Source organism: Hydractinia symbiolongicarpus, chromosome 6 (assembly GCF_029227915.1).
Source record: "Hydractinia symbiolongicarpus strain clone_291-10 chromosome 6, HSymV2.1, whole genome shotgun sequence".
Taxonomy (NCBI): Eukaryota; Metazoa; Cnidaria; class Hydrozoa; order Anthoathecata; family Hydractiniidae; genus Hydractinia; species Hydractinia symbiolongicarpus.
In genome coordinates this window covers 8,482,195-8,500,684 of record NC_079880.1, presented here as the reverse complement: position 1 = coordinate 8,500,684, position 18,490 = coordinate 8,482,195, and the positions used below count along the sequence as shown (strand labels likewise).

The 18,490-nt window shown below is 39.3% G+C and overlaps 2 protein-coding genes across 2 annotated transcripts in view; both read right to left on the bottom strand.

The window, feature by feature from the left end:
• Window positions 1–18,490, bottom strand: part of LOC130647924 (anthrax toxin receptor 1-like) — a 35,582-nt gene that overhangs the window by 494 nt on the left and 16,598 nt on the right. The window contains exons 12-16 of the mRNA XM_057453930.1: window positions 7,912–7,993; window positions 6,956–7,057; window positions 6,668–6,715; window positions 953–1,087; window positions 642–722 (exon numbers count right to left, since the gene is read on the bottom strand). Of these exons, the coding sequence (XP_057309913.1) occupies window positions 642–722; window positions 953–1,087; window positions 6,668–6,715; window positions 6,956–7,057; window positions 7,912–7,993 (448 nt within the window). The remainder of the gene's footprint in view (window positions 1–641; window positions 723–952; window positions 1,088–6,667; window positions 6,716–6,955; window positions 7,058–7,911; window positions 7,994–18,490) is intronic.
• LOC130647927 (transcription factor VBP-like) lies at window positions 2,743–5,659 on the bottom strand. The gene has a single exon (XM_057453934.1). The coding sequence runs from the start codon at window positions 5,510–5,512 to the stop codon at window positions 4,661–4,663; it is 852 nt and encodes a 283-aa protein (XP_057309917.1). The 5' UTR covers window positions 5,513–5,659; the 3' UTR covers window positions 2,743–4,660.

Genomic DNA, 18,490 nt, shown 5'->3' with positions numbered 1-18,490 from the left:
ATATTCTCGCAACTGTAGTAAACTTGTCTTTTGACATGAACTGAAAAAGTACTTTAAAGTAATCTCTAAGAATTCCTTCATGCAGGACAGTTGTATATTTCTATATAATTGTACGGTATATGCTTTGCAATTTCCGCATGTATACAAAAATCGTAAAAGTTGATTTTTTTAAGAAATGCACTTAACCAATTTGTGTTTTTATGCTTTTTACACATCATAATTTTGCGAATTGTTTAAGAAGTTGCTTAATTTTTTTCGTGAAAAGTAGTACGAAAATTCTATGATTTAAAATATACCAGGAGTATTAGGAAGGCGGGTAAAATTTTCTCTCCAATACTCCTGTCTCTCTATTATTCCTGTCTCTCTAATATTCTTGTCTCCCTAATACTCCCGCCTCTCTAATATTTCTGTCTCCCTAATATTCCTTTTTCTCCAGTAAATCTGCCTTTATTTTTAACGTTAAAACGCTTATACTGCGGCGTGAATGATAGGCTAAAGACGGCATTTCAACCTTGTTCTCCAGTGTATGCAGCCTCCTGACAACTCCTATAGTTACGACATAACAACAAACATTGCACTGCACAAATAACAATAGATGTAATTACCGTCCTGTTTTTAAATAACGCCCCCAGTCGACTTACCTTTGTTCTACTAAAACAAGACGGCTTCGATGAATTATTTGAATGTGAGTTGTTCTCTTTGGCTGATATAATTTTAGCATCCTGGTAAAAATACATCAATGTTAAAAACTAGTACCCGCTATTTCCATTTACTGAATATAAACATCGGTCACAGGGTGAGCACCCAAAAGTATAAGGAGCAGATTATGGACGCGTAAATATCAAAAGTAATTTGCATACACTATTAAAACCGATGATCTTAAACAGTACGACTTGAGAAATATACGACATCAATGGCGTATATGTTGTCCAAATATTAAGCGTGAACTTACTGGGGTTTTTGTTAGCTTGTTTCCTGCTTCCGTAGCGCCTTTATCTCCCCACTTTACACGAACTGGCTTTACACCACCAACACCACCTCCACCATAATATGAGGCATCCACTGTTGGCCATTTTTTTGTCGCAGTCTGCAAAGAAAACATTCGTGAAATGTATACACACAGTAATTTTGCAGTAACAAATTTTAATGAGGCAACCTTGTTCTTAGACTACTTTGTATTTTTGTAGCATTTTGGCTATCTCGTGCAGATGGAAGAATTTCTGGGAACAATACTAGATAAAATGTCCATTCCAAGTGATTTTTTCGCTTTTTCATATCGGACACGATGCGAAGAAATGATTATTTCTCTCTGAAAAATAGACCCAGGAACGAAATTGTGCTCATTCTAATTAGCGAATTGGAGATAAACCTAAAAGTTCGAATAAATAACAAAAAGTACTACTTTGGAGGTTCTATCTGAAAGAGCTCTGGGACGAGCATGGCTTATTATGGCTGTTTTGAGCAATAAGTTGTGACGTCATTGAAAAAATACCCGGCAAAAAAATATTAATAGCCACAAATTTTCAACTAATTGAGTTCCTCCCACTCGCAATATTTACAAATTCTAAATTTTTCTTCAGACTAAATTCTAACGGAATTTGGTCCGAAGCATAATATCTGGATAATATCACGATCTATTGTTCACAACATCAATCCAAAGAGATATTATCAACCTTTATAAACACCCGAATAAATTTTCTATGCAAACGAAAACCCCAAAAAAATAACTAGCTTAGAAGCTTAAAAAAATTATGTTCCATAAAAAATATAGGCTAATAAAAACAATAGCATGGTATATAAACAATAGCATTATATGGATCGATCGCTTCACATGCCACGCTTGTTAACCACTTCCCCTTTGTTTTGGCAAGTTTTTTCAGAACATTCAAACTTACGAAATTTACTACCGTCAACGTTAATTAAATAGTTTATAGTGTATTTACGAATATTCCTGTAGTTTTTTCACGTACTTTTAGAAACAAAAAGCCGAAAAGAAGATATATATATATATTATATATATATATATCTATCTATTTTCCATCAGGCGATTTTAAAGATTCTACCCCGCGTAGCGTTGACGGAAATCAAAAAACAGATATATATATATATACATATAATAATATAATATCGATATATTTGAACACAAATCATAGCTATAGAAACAACCAACAAGATGAAATGACTACAACAAGAATTAAATACAATGATTTTATTATATAAAATTTTCGTCAGTACATTGACTTCTTCAGTATCACTTACAATGTACAGTCATAACAGGTAAAAAATGACATAGCTTCAAAAATAAATTTTGTACAAATTAAATACACAAGGGCTTCAATCACCATCATACTACCATCGCCTTAACACGTGGTTTCTACAACTTGCTTTTTTTCTTTTAGTTCAATTCCAGACAAGAGAACCATTAAGTCCCTGATGTTGTGTGACGAGTGTCCCTATCCAGAATTTTTCTTTATCTATTAGCAAACTATCAATTTGCCTGTTTGTTAAATTCTTTACATTGTTCACAGCATTAACCATAATAAAACTAATACTTTGGTTGTAATATTTTTCTAATAGGCAGTATCAATTGTAAAGACTTCTCATATCAAATCACTTAAAATGTGGGCACGTACGGGCAGGTGCTATAAGCCCTTGATAAAAACCGCACAACAGACAAACGATAACTTAGTTGATTAGGCGCTATTGTAACTAAAATGAAACACCAGCCAAATCAATACAAAGTTTTAAATTTATACAAAATATTTCATTGTTTAAGACCTTTAAATATTTACAACGCTGAAATGCTTTTTATTTGACATTTTAGGACAACATTCAAGACATACAAAATTTTATAATGAAAAAACGAAGATATCACACATATATATACATTAACGAAATATTACGTCGAAGTTAAATTGGTCGATCGTGAAAGAGTTACTCAAACAAATGTAAATCCTGTGCAATTTGCTTACAAGGAGAGTTAGAAGTCCTTTGTTAAGAAAACAAACACGAAGTTTTAAACAAGCTGAAGATTGTTATGAATACATGAAACTGCATAGAAGCTCAATTTTAATTATTCTTATTCTTGATATATGCCTCCTGTGGTTTAATATTATAGCCAAGCACTATTTCGAGGACTGCATTTACGCACCTGTTTTGAATATCACATTATTTTTAAAGATTTACAAACCACACCTTTCCAACAAATATTTATACACAGAGAATTTATATACAAAAGTTTTTATAAGAAACCACATACTAAGAACTCTAAAAATTTTCACAAAGTAAGGGCTGCTTGCTTCACCCAAAAAAATACTTTATTTTTCCTGTGTGCTTTTAAAGAAATTTTACTTTGTCATTTAAAAAGAAAATGCACTCAAATATTTTAACAATATATAGATACTGTCAAAAATATTTAATCTGATAAATTACACCTGAGTCTGAAGAAATCACACCATGACAATTTTAGTAGCAAAATCATAAGATTTACATGGAGTGTCGTTGCTTTGAATAACAAAGTGTTAAGAAAGTATTGGTAATTTGATTATTTGCTAATGTTTTTAAATGTGATATTTTTACAGATGATCAACCTTGAGAATCGTGAGAAGGGTCATTACGTGTCAAACCATAGAAAGAAGAGAAAATTATTTACATGGTATGTACTTTGTGAGGCCATATTGTGAAACCACATAAAAATAAACACTTGCATTTTAATTAAATGATAAGAAAATATCGTTTGAAAGAAAAAGTAGGCATGGACCTAATCAAAAATTGATTTTTGGGTTAATAAGCCTATAAAATTCTAAAAAAAGCATTCTGATGCATTTTCTTGAACATTTCAATTTAACATTGCAAAATTTTGTAATTTTTTTGAAAAATATTGATGGAACATTATGGATTTGAGGACTTTTAGACATGTAAAGTAGGAAAAAAATCTAAAGGTTATATCATAGAAACCAGAAAGGTTAGTACAACCAATCAATATTGTGTTGAGAAAACGAGCTGCCTTACCTTGGCTTCTTATACAATGCCAAATAATTTGTTTTTAGTGTTCTGTTATTATTCTAAGTTTAATAATTTTAGCAAGCCTCAAACATGACAACCCCTTCCTTATATATACTCTGGCTTGTGAAAATATTTTTTAACACAATTTTTATATACAGTACAGTACTGATCTATCAAACAATATACCGAAAACAATAAATTGATTACAAATAAAGTAACTAAAATGTTTGACACAATATATAATGTCCAAAACTGAAAGAAAATCACACACAAATATAAACATATATATATAGAGAGAGGACCTTTTTGGCTAATTACACTTCTTACCTCTTCACCATTTTTGTAGAGGATGCCGATTCGCCGGAAACTGAGCATACAACAACAAAATAGCACCTTCCTTTTCTCAAAAAAATTTAAATGAGAACATTGAGCTTGCGTGCGTTGAATTTCGGGCGCAAATCAGGCAGTTTTGGACTAGCCCAGGCTTTTCCATCGGTTACAGATAAAAAAACCTTAAAAATGACCCAAAAAATGGCCGCTCTCACATATATATACGGCGCTTTTGGCAAGTCGGCACCCTCTTATCGTAACTTGACTATATATATCAACTTTAAAAGAAATTATTTATACGTTCCAACAATGCTGAATACTTCCTTCAGTTTTTTGACTTTAATTCATCTATTTGTTGTTCCAGCACAGCATTTCTGGCCCTTAAACGTACATTTTCAATTTTAATTTGGGAGTACTCTTCTTTCATCGCATCATAATTGTTTAAAATTTCCAGCTCTTTTTTTCGCCTTTCCTCTCTTGATTTTTTAGCAGCCTCATTGTTTCTTTTTCTTCTTTCCCAATAATCAATATCCTTTAAATCCTCAGGTACAAATGCTCTTGATTCCTTGTGTTGTAATGGTTTTGGATTATATTTGTATGTTCTTGGTTTTCGCTTCTTAACAGGCCGTGGTACAACTTTATCCTGGTATCCGGTATTTGATTTTCCATCTTTTTGTGATCCCATGTAATTGTTTGAAACTGTTACCTTCTTTGTGGCATCTACATTTGCTGTCCTTTCTGGCGGACTATCCGTATTCAGTAATGATTCTTTATTTGTTGGGAAAACAGAATTAAAATCACCACCAATCTTATAAATAGGATTTGACTGTTGTATCATTAGATGTGGCAACAACTCGTCATAGCTTTCCTCTATCTGCTCAACTTTTTTGTCTTTTTTCAATAAGTCAACACCTTCGAAATTTAGACCATAGTCTATTCCACGAACAGGGATAAAATGACTCATTATCTCACTATCTGACATATTGCAAAATAAATCTGCAGTCAAATCTTGCGGGGTGGATTTGTTTGTGCCGTTTGCATCAGGGTCAGTTTGGCTAATCATTTCACCAAGACTGCCAACGGATTGCAAAAAAGAAAGACTACTTAGCGACTCCTTCGATTGATTATATTCATAAGTATCCATAAACTCTTCCATATCCATATAATTCAACTCCATATTACGTATTATATACTGTATGAAACGTCTTTGAAGTACAAAATTTAGCTATGCAAAATACTTCTTTCCGTAACACTGATTGAGACGTCACTGTTGTTATCCGCTACTACAGCCTGTGGATATTACGAACTATCTGTCTTCAACATATCCAAATTATGATGGAGATCATATAGTGTGTAGTTTGAGGACCAATTACAACCTCGCCCCTACGTCTTATTAATTCTTTATAAAAAACCCTGGGAAGGAGATTGATCTGAGCGCAACCCTTTGTCTAAATATATAACCCTAGCAACCCTTGGGGACGAGGTTGAGTCAACTATACAAATGTTATTGTCTATAACTAGCATAGTGCTAGTTAACTCTTAATAAGTTAATAACTCTTGTCCCCAGCAGCAGAATATCTATTTTTAAATTATCATGGCTGCCGAAAACACTCCGTGCTAACAAGCAACTAAAGGCTCAACTCTAGGGGCTATAACCGGTGTACAACGACATGTGCCCAGGCACTAGTCTGTTATAATATTACTTGTATTCTGTCTAGTGTGTGTGCAAGAAAACAAGTAGCGCTACGGACACACAAAATAGAAAGTGCGGTACATTTTTCCTACTTTGTTGCTACGGAACTATTTCTGATTGGCACGATAGTTTTGCGAGGCGTTATGTACACTGTTTCTGGGGACTTATGAGCGTTAAAAATGAAATCCAATTAAAGCAGGTCCTGGTTTTATTTTACTTGTGATTAAAACCAAAAAGAAATAAAACTCTATGAAGCTGTAAATCCCTAATTAGATAATAGAAAAATAGTTATCACCTACGGTTGAGATTTGAGAGCTGCGTCAAAACCATTTTGTTAGCTTACACAGAAAATGGAGAAAATTTTTTAAATAAACCAGACTTAAATAGAGTGTTATTTAGACAAACAAGTATGGTCTTAAAAGCTTAATGTTTAGTCTGCGAAAGATCAATGGGTTTTGCTTTATCAAATAAAACAACTGGAAAAAGAATTAGAATACAGTTTGTTCAAAGTGAGATGAAAAAACAGTTTGGTTCTGTTTACTGAAGATTCGCGTCTACCCAGTTTGTGCGTCTATGCGTCAGCCACTGCATTACCGCCGTAATTTAAGTGTGTAAATCAACAAAAAACAAATTACTTACATCGGCTTCTACAGGTAAAAGTTGTGAATCAGCAGATTTTGGAGGACTCTATTTAGAAGAGAAGAATTAACTTAATGTAGAATAGAGTATGGATGCAGAAAATAATGATTAGATGCTTGATTTGAAGGTAGCGATACAATAGATGGGTTATGTCCAACCTCATTCCCAGGGTATTTTGCCTTGTTGATTAAGTTGATAGCGGAGTGTTGGCCCCTCCGTAATAACGGTTCAGGGGCCACAAAACACTGGGGACGAGGTTGGGGTTATATCGTAACTCATTGCACTTACCACGCATGGCAACAGCATCCAAAACCACCATAGCAATAACAATGCAAGAAACAACAAACCAAAAATTGTCCCAACTATTGTTGAAGTTGAATTTCGATTTGACTAAACGAGACAATAGCTGAATTCGGATTTGTCTAAATGAGACTATAGCTGAAGTTGGATTTGACTAAATGAGACTTTGGGTGAAGTTAGATTTGACTAAACGAGACAATAGCTGAATTCAGAATTGTCTAAATAAGACTATAGCTGAAGTTAGATTTGATTAATAAGACTTTGGCTGAAGTTTGATTTGACTAAATGAGACAATAGCTGAGGTTGGATTTTACTAAACGAAACAATATCTAAAGTTAGATTTGACTAAATAAGACAATAGCAGAAAGCAAAGATTTACGATTAATATTCCGTTCTGATATTCTGTTTGAAGCACACCAATTTCACTCTTTCTGTATTTTGTTTTTATTAAATAAAAATTAAAGTCATTTATAATAGTATTCTTTCTACTATATCTAAACCTACTTTTATTCTTTTTAGCTGGCTAGCTAAAATAAAAAACTCGACTCACACTTATGGGGCTTCTGTGTGGATTTCTTGAAATAAGTTAACGAAATTAGTTATTCCATGTAAAAGAGCATTAAGTGAAGTACGCTGCAATGAACACAATACAACGAGTTATACGATTCTACAAAACGTAAAACCATACAATGAAGAATAAAACGCCACGATGAAAAACACTACGACGCGGCAAAAGTCACGCCGTAAAGAACAATCCGCCACGACGAAAGGGACACTACAACACAATAAAAACCATGCTACGAGACAAAAAGCATTACGACGCGACGAAGAGAATACACGAATATTGGCCCACAAATAACTTCATAAGAGTCACCCTCATTCCCAAAACTTCCTTCTTGAACAAACATTAAAAAACACAAAAAATAAAAATTTGTTATGGTTACCTTTTCGCACGAAACTGCTGTTACACGAATATCTGTTGAAACAAAAGTTTTTCCATTCACTGAGACTTCAAGCATCACAAAACTGTATAGAAAAAAATTGCTCATGAATTCATCTTTTTTTTCGCGTATTTACATGTTGTTAGTAGTAGTGATTTACATTTTATGTGATTAGCCTCACTAATTTTGAGAGATATACCTTATCTATTCTTTCCACGTGGTGCCACAAAACCGGTTCTAGAGTGTTAAAAGCTTCCATTTTGCTACAAAAAATTCTGGGAAATTTCAGCCCAACTAGACAACAGCCTTATATGGGCCCCACTCCCCCCCCCCTCCCCCGAACCGAATAGGCTCGCATATAATCTATGAGTTTTTGTGGTAATCCAACCTAATTTCCAACAGGTACGTGCACCCTCAAGATTTAAACGGAACTTTTGAGGCAAATTTGTTTCCATGTTGGCATGGTTCCTACGTGGAGTATAACTTACAACTTTTCGCTTGCAAAGAAAGGGCAGGGGGGCCGTGTTTGCTCCACAAAAGTTTATGATTTTTTATAAGTAATTAAAAACATGCCAGCCACATTCTGGAAAATCTAAATTAACGATTGAAAAAACTACAAAAAGAATGCCTCGGTCGAGGGTTTTTTTGAACGTTATATGTCCAGGGGGAAGGGGGGAGGGTGTCCCCCAACCTAAACATTTGGCATGCAGGTGTCTTAAAGATTAACATTATAACCCAGGAAGTATCATAACCATGCAGCCGAGCTAAGAAGGTTAACGCCAATAATGACGAAACTTTCGGTGTCTGCTTGTGACTTTTGCCTATTTGTGAGAAAATTAAAACCCAGTATTATATTTTGAATGAAAGATGCCACAACAAAACATTCCATACCAAGCCGACCTTTATAAAAAGGGAATATTCTTTTAACAAAAGCCACTTGCGACTCTAAATTTCTTTCTCCGTTAAAATGACATTAAACCTGAGACGGAGAACAGAGATAGGAAAAGGCGGATGTTAGGACAGACCCCGTTAGCACTTTACCATTCCACGTCAATTTATAGATCATCCACGTCAAATCAACGATAGAGGAGTCGATAAAATCCATGTGCACTTTACCACTTTACGTTAAATAAGCGGGCATGCTCTATAATATCCGCCCCAACCCCCCAACCCCCGCCGTGTCCCCCGGGCCCCCTCCCCATGGGTCCCTACCCACCCTCATCTGTCGTGCCTTATAAGTTATAGTGTTATGTGTGTCTATAATGTCCTCTTGCCAGTGTGGTAATACCATCATCCAAAATTATGCGCTTATCATCATCCGCATTGAGCGCGAGTTTATTTGTTTTTATCGTGTGGACATCGTGCTTAATCGATCTGAAGGTCATCTGTTCTCTGTAAACATTTTCACCCTCCAACAGGCATCTCCTATAGTCATCGAAACCTATTGTCTTCCTCACCACACATTTCTTGACCCCCTTGCACCTCTTATCCTCCCTACCACATAGCTGTTTGTAAGCATAATTCTTAGCCCTAAGAGCGATAAATTCGGTCATTACCTTACCACCCAACTCATCCTTCATCAGACCAATGATCTTTTTATTCAAACCTAATGGTAGAGGTCTACCATCTTTCTTATCGTACCCCGAAGTGTCAAATCTCAAAGCCACATCGTCGGCGATATCTTTGTAAAAGTCGTCGGTTTTGATATGATAAACGAATGAATCTGTATCCATGTAGCAAAGCTTTACATCCACACCATATTTTGGTCTCATGTAATCATAGTGGAACTCATACATAACTATCTTGGACAAGTCGAGAATTGCCAGTCCCAGGTAGATTGGCTTATTCATTTTGATCTTGATCTTGGACATCTCTATGCCCATCAGTGTTTCCGAGAACCACGTGCTACCCTTGAAGTTTGGCTTCATCACCAGCTTCTCATATTGTTCTTTCTTGGTAGCCAAGCGTATATCCTTCTGCCTTCGCTGATTCTCCATTGTCTTCCCAAAGACCGAATTATTCATCAGCTTGAAAAAATCTTTCTCGAAGTCATTCGTTGATTTGGTACGCAAATCAGTGTTAAAATCTATGTACGACTTCAACCACGCACTTTGATCAAATCTCAAGACCCTATGAACCTTCTCAAGAACAAGACCATGCTTCAACGCTTGATCAAGCGCACGGATATGAGTGATATATTTCTTCTTGTCTGAAAGACACGGTGTCAGCTTCTCGACGCCATTAATGATCTTCCTCTCGGGCATGAAAGGAAGGTCGTTATGAGAATCATGAAGCTCCCGTGGATAGCTAACATCAACCTCAAGGATGTACCCCTTTTCACCGTTTTCCACAGCTAATTGTGAAATCAGTTCGGGTGTAAAATCAGAAACCACGTCATCAACCCACTCAAACCCTCCGGTCGGCATCTTCTGAATCATGGCCCAGCCGTACAAATTATTTGCATCTAGGTACTGGAGATAGCTATTCATCTCCTTACTCTCAGATGTGTTGGCTTTGGTGGTATATTGTTTTTCCTCTTTCGGTACAGACGGTCCCCAACATACCTTTTCATACAAACCCATGATCTTATCCTTCACGGCTCTGTAAGCTTTACTAGTTTTCACCTTGATGACCCTAGGTACATGTTTCATCAACCAGTACCTCAATTCAATCAATTTTCTTTTTACAAAAGGCACGGTTTTAGCCATTTCCTGCTGCTCAAATAAATCCATGCAATTCCCATCCGATGTGTTGTACTCGTCCCCCATATACTTATTGTTGGCCTTGGCGTAGCGGTGGACAGCCTGACACAATCCACCCCTAATACCACTCTCAATGAACATGACCATCTCCATATCCGACAATAAATCTAGACTAACCTTGGTCTTTTTCAAACACGCCCTCCAGGCTAATCCCGGAGCAGTGTAAAAGTGAGCCGGGTCTAGATCGTAGTTTCTCAAGCATGTTTCTCTGAATGTCTCAAACACATCACTCAGAAGCAGAACATCCGTCTTGAGATAGATATCATGATAAACGCCCATATTTTCAACTTTCATGTCCTTCCACACCTTCTGGGCATGCGCATAATCGGCATCGCTGATACCATTCATGTTCAACTTGCTATAAAAGTCATCTTTCAACGGAAGCTTAGTTTCATTAAACCTATCGAATGAGTTAACATACTCATATGGGTATACACCCTTCCTTCTCATTATTTTGAATTCGTCACCATTGAAGAATTTTCGAAGGTTTTTGCATTGATCATCTGATAGGTTGTCAGCCAGGGAGCTTAGGCCGCTTGACATAAATCTAAATGAGTCTATGAATCTCAGTTGTATCTTTTTGTCTTTGGTCTCACCATTTTTGTCAATGTATTCACCAACCTTAACATCCGTAGAGAAAGAGATATATTTCTCCTTATTCTCCGCGATTACACCCATACCATCTTCTCCGTACTTCCTAGCAAGCTCCTTAATGAATAAATGCGCATCGTAGCCACTCAGATTGTGGAAGACAACCGGAATATAATTAGGAACCTTGTAACGCAGATTACATTTCTGATGGGCAGCCCCACGAAACTTACCGGTGAAATGGCAGTGATCCCTAACCTTGATGTCATCCTTGTCATCAAATTCTTCCATGCAAATGTGGCACACCCTGGCTCTATTGAAACCGTCACGCTCTTCATCCGTCAGTGGATCCATTGCTTTCTGAGGAAACATGTTATATAACCTTTCCGCCTCAGAAACTACATGATCTACAAAGCGCGGAACACAGTCCTCACCGCGGTAAAGATTCAGAGGGTCCGGCACTTCACCATGAGCATATTTACTATAACAACAGAATCCGGTGGGAACATGTTTACCAACTTTCTCGGTGGATGATCCGCATTTTCTCTCATCTTCTGGCAACTCTTTTGTAAAAGCTTCGAAATCGGCATACATGATGAATGGGGCTTTGAGCTGAAACTTACCATCGGTGAAGGTTAGGGTGCTACCATCCTTAGGGAGTTGAATCTTAGCGGCATCGTTATTCTTGCAATACTCAAAGTGCTCATCCCTTTTCTGTTCGCTTAGAAAACCAGAGAGACAATTCAAGCAATAATGCTCTCTATGTCCATCCTTCGAGTTAACCTTGCTCAGTACACCGCTCAAGTTCTTAACAGCAATGTAGTGCTTCTTATCACCCTCACACAGCAAAAACAAAACAACCGTCTCCTTACGGTCAAGATGCTTCGACTTGCGACACATGTAGATACCTTCTCCCTCATCCTTTGTCAAAACATGCACAGCGACATCGGGGTTCCTTCTCTCAAACAAATCTATCTTGTTTAGCGCCATTGGGAAAGTTAGACCATCCCAATTATACTTATCATGCTTCTTAAGGATTGAGATTCGTTCAGGGTGATTATCGATCTTATCATGATTGAGAGCAGCGATAATAGCCCATCTGAAACATTTATCATCATCCTCGTTATGAGGGTTAATCACAGATCGCTTTCCACTGAAATTCTTGGGTAGCGGTAAGTAAGAACTACCTCTGGTTAATTTCAGGTTATGAAAGTCCACATGCATATGCAAGATTTTATCAATTGTGAATCCGCTAGCTGGCAGCGCGGGGTTCTCAATCTGCTCGATTATCTTATTACACATCCGATCGAAAACATCGGAAATGTCATCGTGGGCGTGCAGTATCTCCATATAGCTATTGAAAGCTTTATCGACATGTACACACGGGGCATCGGTCGAGCTGGTGTCCTCCCTTACCCACTTCACCCACAAGGTCGCCTGAGTCTTCAGCGACTTCTTCTGCCCGAGCACGTCACTCATCAACCTATTTACGACGTGCTCGACCTTTTCGAGAAAGACCCTGACATTCTTCCCACCATCCGAGTTTATTTTGAAACGTTTGTATGAACCTACAAAAGCTTCTTCAATGGGGGTATAGGGGTTTTCCTCCTCTTCCTCCTCTTTCTCCTCCTCCACCTCTTCCTCCACCTCTTCCTCTCCACTGCCCTTTTTATACAAACCCATGATCTTATCATTCATGGTTTTGAAAGCTTTGCTCGCTTTCTCCTTAATAGCCTTAGGTACATGATTTATTAACCAGTCCCTCCATTCGATCAACTTGCTTTTCAAATCCATGTCTTGTTGGCTAGTGCCTGGTCTCGGTGCCGGTATGGGTGCTGGTACCGGTCTCGGCGCTGGTACGGGTCTAGTGGGTCTCGGCACGGGTACGGGTCTAGTGGGTCTCGGCACGGGTACGGGTCTGGTGGGTCTCGGTGCTGGTATGGGTCTAGTGGGTCTCGGCACGGGTACGGGTCTAATTGGTCTCGGCACGGGTACGGGTCTGGTGGGTCTTGGCACCGGTATGGGTGCTGACACAGTAGTGGGTGTCAATAATTCGATCAGATCGGCCTTTCTGAGCCTTGAGTAGCCACGTAGGCCGCGTTCTCTAGCGAGAGCTCTTAATTCAACAACTGTATTTCTCGAAGTCATGCTTGGTTGTGATATACGATTTTGTAATCTTTAAGATGTTTGGCTATGATATACGATTTTGTAATCTTTAAGTCATTTTTCTAAAAATCGTAAACCGTGTTGGAGGGTCGTGAGTGTCCTAGTTTGTGGGGCAACCACCATGCTAAATTGTAGTAAAACACGCTTTGTGATACATACATCGATACACCATGGGTACCCACCCATCGACACCTCGGGATTTTTGTTACCCGTCCGAGTAACAAAGGCCGGGAATTCGCGTTCAATATTGTCTAATGACAAAATCTATTGGTGCCCGACATATGGGACATTTATCCCTCCTATTCTCCAATATAGATGCGCATGATAGACAGCAGCAAAAATGCCCCGCTCTACCATGAACAATGGTTGCGGTCTTTCGTTTAGAAAGACAAATGATACATCTATCATCTTCATCAATGTCATCGGCGTCCTCATCATCATCAACCTCAAGCTGCGCCGGTATCGGTCCAGGTGCCGGTAGCGGTCTTGGCACTGATACATTTGGCCTCATCACGGGTCCAGAAAATTCGGTCACTTCGAGATCCAGCATCCCTATGACGAGCGGTAAAGTCATATCGGGATATCTTGCGGGTACTGTTGATAACAGTAATTCGATAAGCTCAGCCCTTCTGAGCCGCGAGTATCCACGTAGGCCAAGGTACCTCGCTCTGGCTCTTAAATCAGGGACCGTGAAAAGATCAAAGTCATCAATATATTCTCTACTGTGTATCAAATCGAGAACGATTCCTGAAGACATGCTTGGCTATGATATACGATTTTGTAATCTTTAAGACATTTTTATAAATCGTAAACCGGGGTGGAGGATCGTGAGGGGCTTCGTTCGCAAGACAACCACCGGGGTGGAGGATCGTGAGGGGCTTCGTTCGCAAGACAACCACCGGAGTGTAAATGTGGGTGGGTACCCCCCCAGGGAAAAAAATCAGGACCTCCGAGGTCGCGAGGATCGTGAGGGGCTTCGTTCGCAAGACAACCACCGGAGTGTAAATGTGGGTGGGTACCCCCCCAGGGAAAAAAATCAGGACCTCCGAGGTCGCGAGGATCGTGAGGGGCTTCGTTCGCAAGACAACCACCCGACCCCATGGCGGTAAAACACGTTTTATGATACCAACATCGCTCCACCATGGGTACCCACCCACCGGCACCTAGAGGGTCGTGACCGGTACACCATGGGTACCCACCCACCAACATTTGTTACTCGTCTGAGTAACAAAAAAATACCCAATCACTTGGATCTTTTGTCGTTATAACGTTTTTGAGCTTTTAGATATGCCTCCCTGTTTTTCGACCTCCACCTTGAACAGTATCCATACCATTCCTTCTTGGTATCCAGATCGATGGTGTAGGATGGGTCGAGATCATTCTTCTCAATCACCTCAACCAGTTTAGCCTTTCTCATACCCACGATATACTTAATTCCGCGGGATTTGGCAACCTCTCGCAACTCTCTCAGTTTCATCAATTTATAATCCGGTGTGGTATCCATGTCTGACATATTAATATAATATATGAAAAACTTTAAGCACTTTTATCGTACCACATCATAACACAAAAAGGAGATAAATAAAGGTGTGCATAAATAAAACATGTCAAAACTTCAAGAGACTTACTATCAACCTCAAAATTTATGGAAAGGACAAAAGGCTGTTCAGAGCTTAAGAGGATTCGGTTTCAGGCCAAAGGAGATTAAGAAGTGGCTATCAAAACAAGCATTTTGGCAAGTACATTTACCCGCTCCAAAGCATGTTGAAAGACCACATTATGAAGTTACCACCCCTAATGATTTACATCAATTCGATTTATTGTACATGCCCGGTGACATACTGTATGGTAATAAATATAAGTACATTTTGTCGGGAATCGATGCTGCTTCCAGATACAAGGTAGCCCGACCTTTGAGGACTAAGAAAGCCAAAGAGGTTGCCGCTATGATTGAGGACATCTACAAGGCAGGACCATTAACTTATCCGAAAACTTTCCAATGTGATAACGGTTCAGAATTCAAGGCAGATGTATCAAAGCTGTTGGAGAAGCATAAGGTTGAAATTAAAAGAGCGACTACAAAATATAAGCATACGCACACAGCTTTTGTTGAGGCGTTGAACAAGATACTTGCCGAAAATTTATTCAAAATACAAGATGCCCAAGAACTGAATGATTCGGAAAAGGTATCATCTACATGGGTTAAGCATCTGTATAAACTGATTGATAGGCTAAACGATACAAAGACGCAGATGATTGGTATGAAACCAAAAGATGCTATTATAATGAAAGAGGTGCCTCTTGCTAAACGAGAGAATTATCCACCCGAAGTAGAATTACCAAAAGATGGCCCGTATAGATATCTACTACAACCCGGTGAAGAGCATGATGATGGGCGGAGACGGGCAACCGATAGAATATGGTCGAAAAACACATATAGATTGCGTGAGGTAATAGCGCAACCTGGTAAACGTGTAATGTACTATGTTCAAGACGGACCTGTACGGGCTTTTGTAAAAGAGGAATTGATGTTAATACCCGAAGATACAGAATTACCTCCTGATTATGTGCAAGGTTGGTGAAAAAAGGGGACGATATCTTTGCCAGAAACAGGTAAAGATGATGCCGGGGATCGCGCGGGTCGGTCGGCAGATAGGGCCGCTATGGCTCAGTCTTGGGGGGACGATCGCGCCGCATAATGTCACAAACCGCCTTAATATTAATTTTTATCGTACCACACGAAATATGCGAGCGGTGTACATGCGCACATCACTAACCTTGATTTACGGTCCTTCTGAGGCTTTGAACCTCGTCCATTAGACTTTTTCAAACTGGTTGCGAGTTTCGCTCTCCATCTTTCTGTCGGTTTTCGTCATCTTGTTCAGAGCTTCGTAGTATATACCGCTCAGGGTTTGAAATTCAATGTGACTAATGTCGTCATTATTCAGAGCCCGCGAGACGGAGTTTTCAAACACGGCGATGGCGGACGTCGCAACATCATATAATTTCATGACCTTGTCAAGTTTGCTCCGATATCTTTTAATCAGTGCCATGACGGAGCCCGTGAAAATGGTTCCGGACAGTGCTACGGCTCCCAATCCCACGGAAGCGGGGATTCCGATGAGCGTGGCACCGGTTACCACCGAACCTATGCCCGAAGCGACGGTTAGGGCCGTGGCGCTGGCATTTAAAAGCACCAGTCTGTGCAGCGTCTTGTTATATTTCTCATATTTTGTATTGAACTTATCACGTAATTTTCTAAGCTCCCCAAGTTGAGAGTTCACAGTATTAGTATTAAACTTGTCCTGCTCGCTCGAATACTCGGGAGCCGTGGGTAGCTTCGGATAAATCTCTGCCATTGTGTGGTTACTACAAAGAAAAAAACTTTACTCTAAATAACCTATATCCAGTTTATCCAGATCCTTGAGAGTTCTATGATACGTATCACACAAATTCTCAAAATCGGCTCTACAGATCCGAGTGTGCCAGAGTAGCGTTTTATCGAAAACATCGATGGCATTTTGTACAACGCGATATGCGGCTCTTAATTTGATAAGTTTCTCCCGATATGTCCTAACATATTGGGCGGTAACCGCATAGGAAGCCGAGCCCAATAGACACATACCCGAATTCCACATGTAATTTCCATGGGTACCGCCCAAATTTCTAATAATGGTCACCGCGGTCGCTATCGAGCCGGTAATTGCTGCGGTTCCGGATAATCCCTCCAGAATCGACCATATGATCAGAGATCCTCCGTGTTCGTGCGTCCTGTCTTGGAACTTGCCTCGTAATTTCACCAACTCCTCAAGCTGGGAATTGGATATATCCGTTTTAAAAGTTTCTTCTCTGGTACTAGAACTCTCTGCCATTTCTATTATATTAGGAAAAAACTATCCTTTAAATAAAATAAAATAATGGCGGACATTGATATTGATCCGTTTGGTGACCATGGTCAACCCGACGAGGGTACCGATGACTCCACACCTCTGGTACCGAGGGAACGCACACGAGTACAGATACATACTCCCGATGAGGAGACATCATTCGGTGGAGAAACCTCTCTGCGCTCCAGAGTTACCAGTGAGCTGGTTAAATCGCTCTATGAGAAGCTACTAACTATGTATCCAAACGAGAACTCGAGCGTGATACATACCGATCTGTTTGAGTCTCGTGGTCGTGAATTATACTACAAGGGTGATAACAGACCTCTGACAAATGGTGGATCTCTAAGGTCTACCGGTACCATTGCAGATCTATTGGGCAAGAAAAGGCTGCGCGGTTTGGGGTTCGATATACCGAAAGGTAGTATAACCCCCCGACAGGCCGCTAGGCTAAACAAAATAGAAGAGAGACTACCGTCACCGGATAAAATAGAGAATGCGACCGATATAGAATTAGAAACCATGTCTGGAGATGTTGTGAACAGTGCGGAAGATTTAATTTCATTGGTCAAACAACAATCTGTAGACCATGAAGCAACCCAGACCGGTGATCTATTTGAATATCCTATGCGTGAATTGCTAGGATTGGATAGATCATTGAGAAACATAAGAGGAAGTCTTCAGGATGAAGTTGCAAAAAAGGTTCAGCTCGAACAGCATATTGACAGAGAAAAAAACAAGTTGGAAGAGATGGAAAACACACCAAATATGACCGAGGAACAACAAAATGAAGCGAAAGAAAGGTTGAAAGGTTTGCAAAATGAGTTGAAAGGCCGGCAAGAGATTATCGATATTCTAAAAGGTAAACTTAACAGTCAAATAAAAAGCATCAGGGAGACGATTACCAAAGTACTTGACAAAGAAACTACATTGGGTGAAAAGATACGAACGCTATTCCGTGAGCAGGGTATCACCATCGTCAGTGTACTAACGGCATTTGGTATGGTTATCGGCCTTCTAGTTGAAACTTTGACACCAGGGGGTGGGGGGTCATCCACCGGTAATACAAAAAATCATGAAAAAACCGAAGGTGGTGCGAGGGAATGGATAAAGAACAAGCTGAACGCGCTGGGATCTCTCCTGGATAGATTAGCCGGTGCCGCAGCCGCATCACTGCCCGGT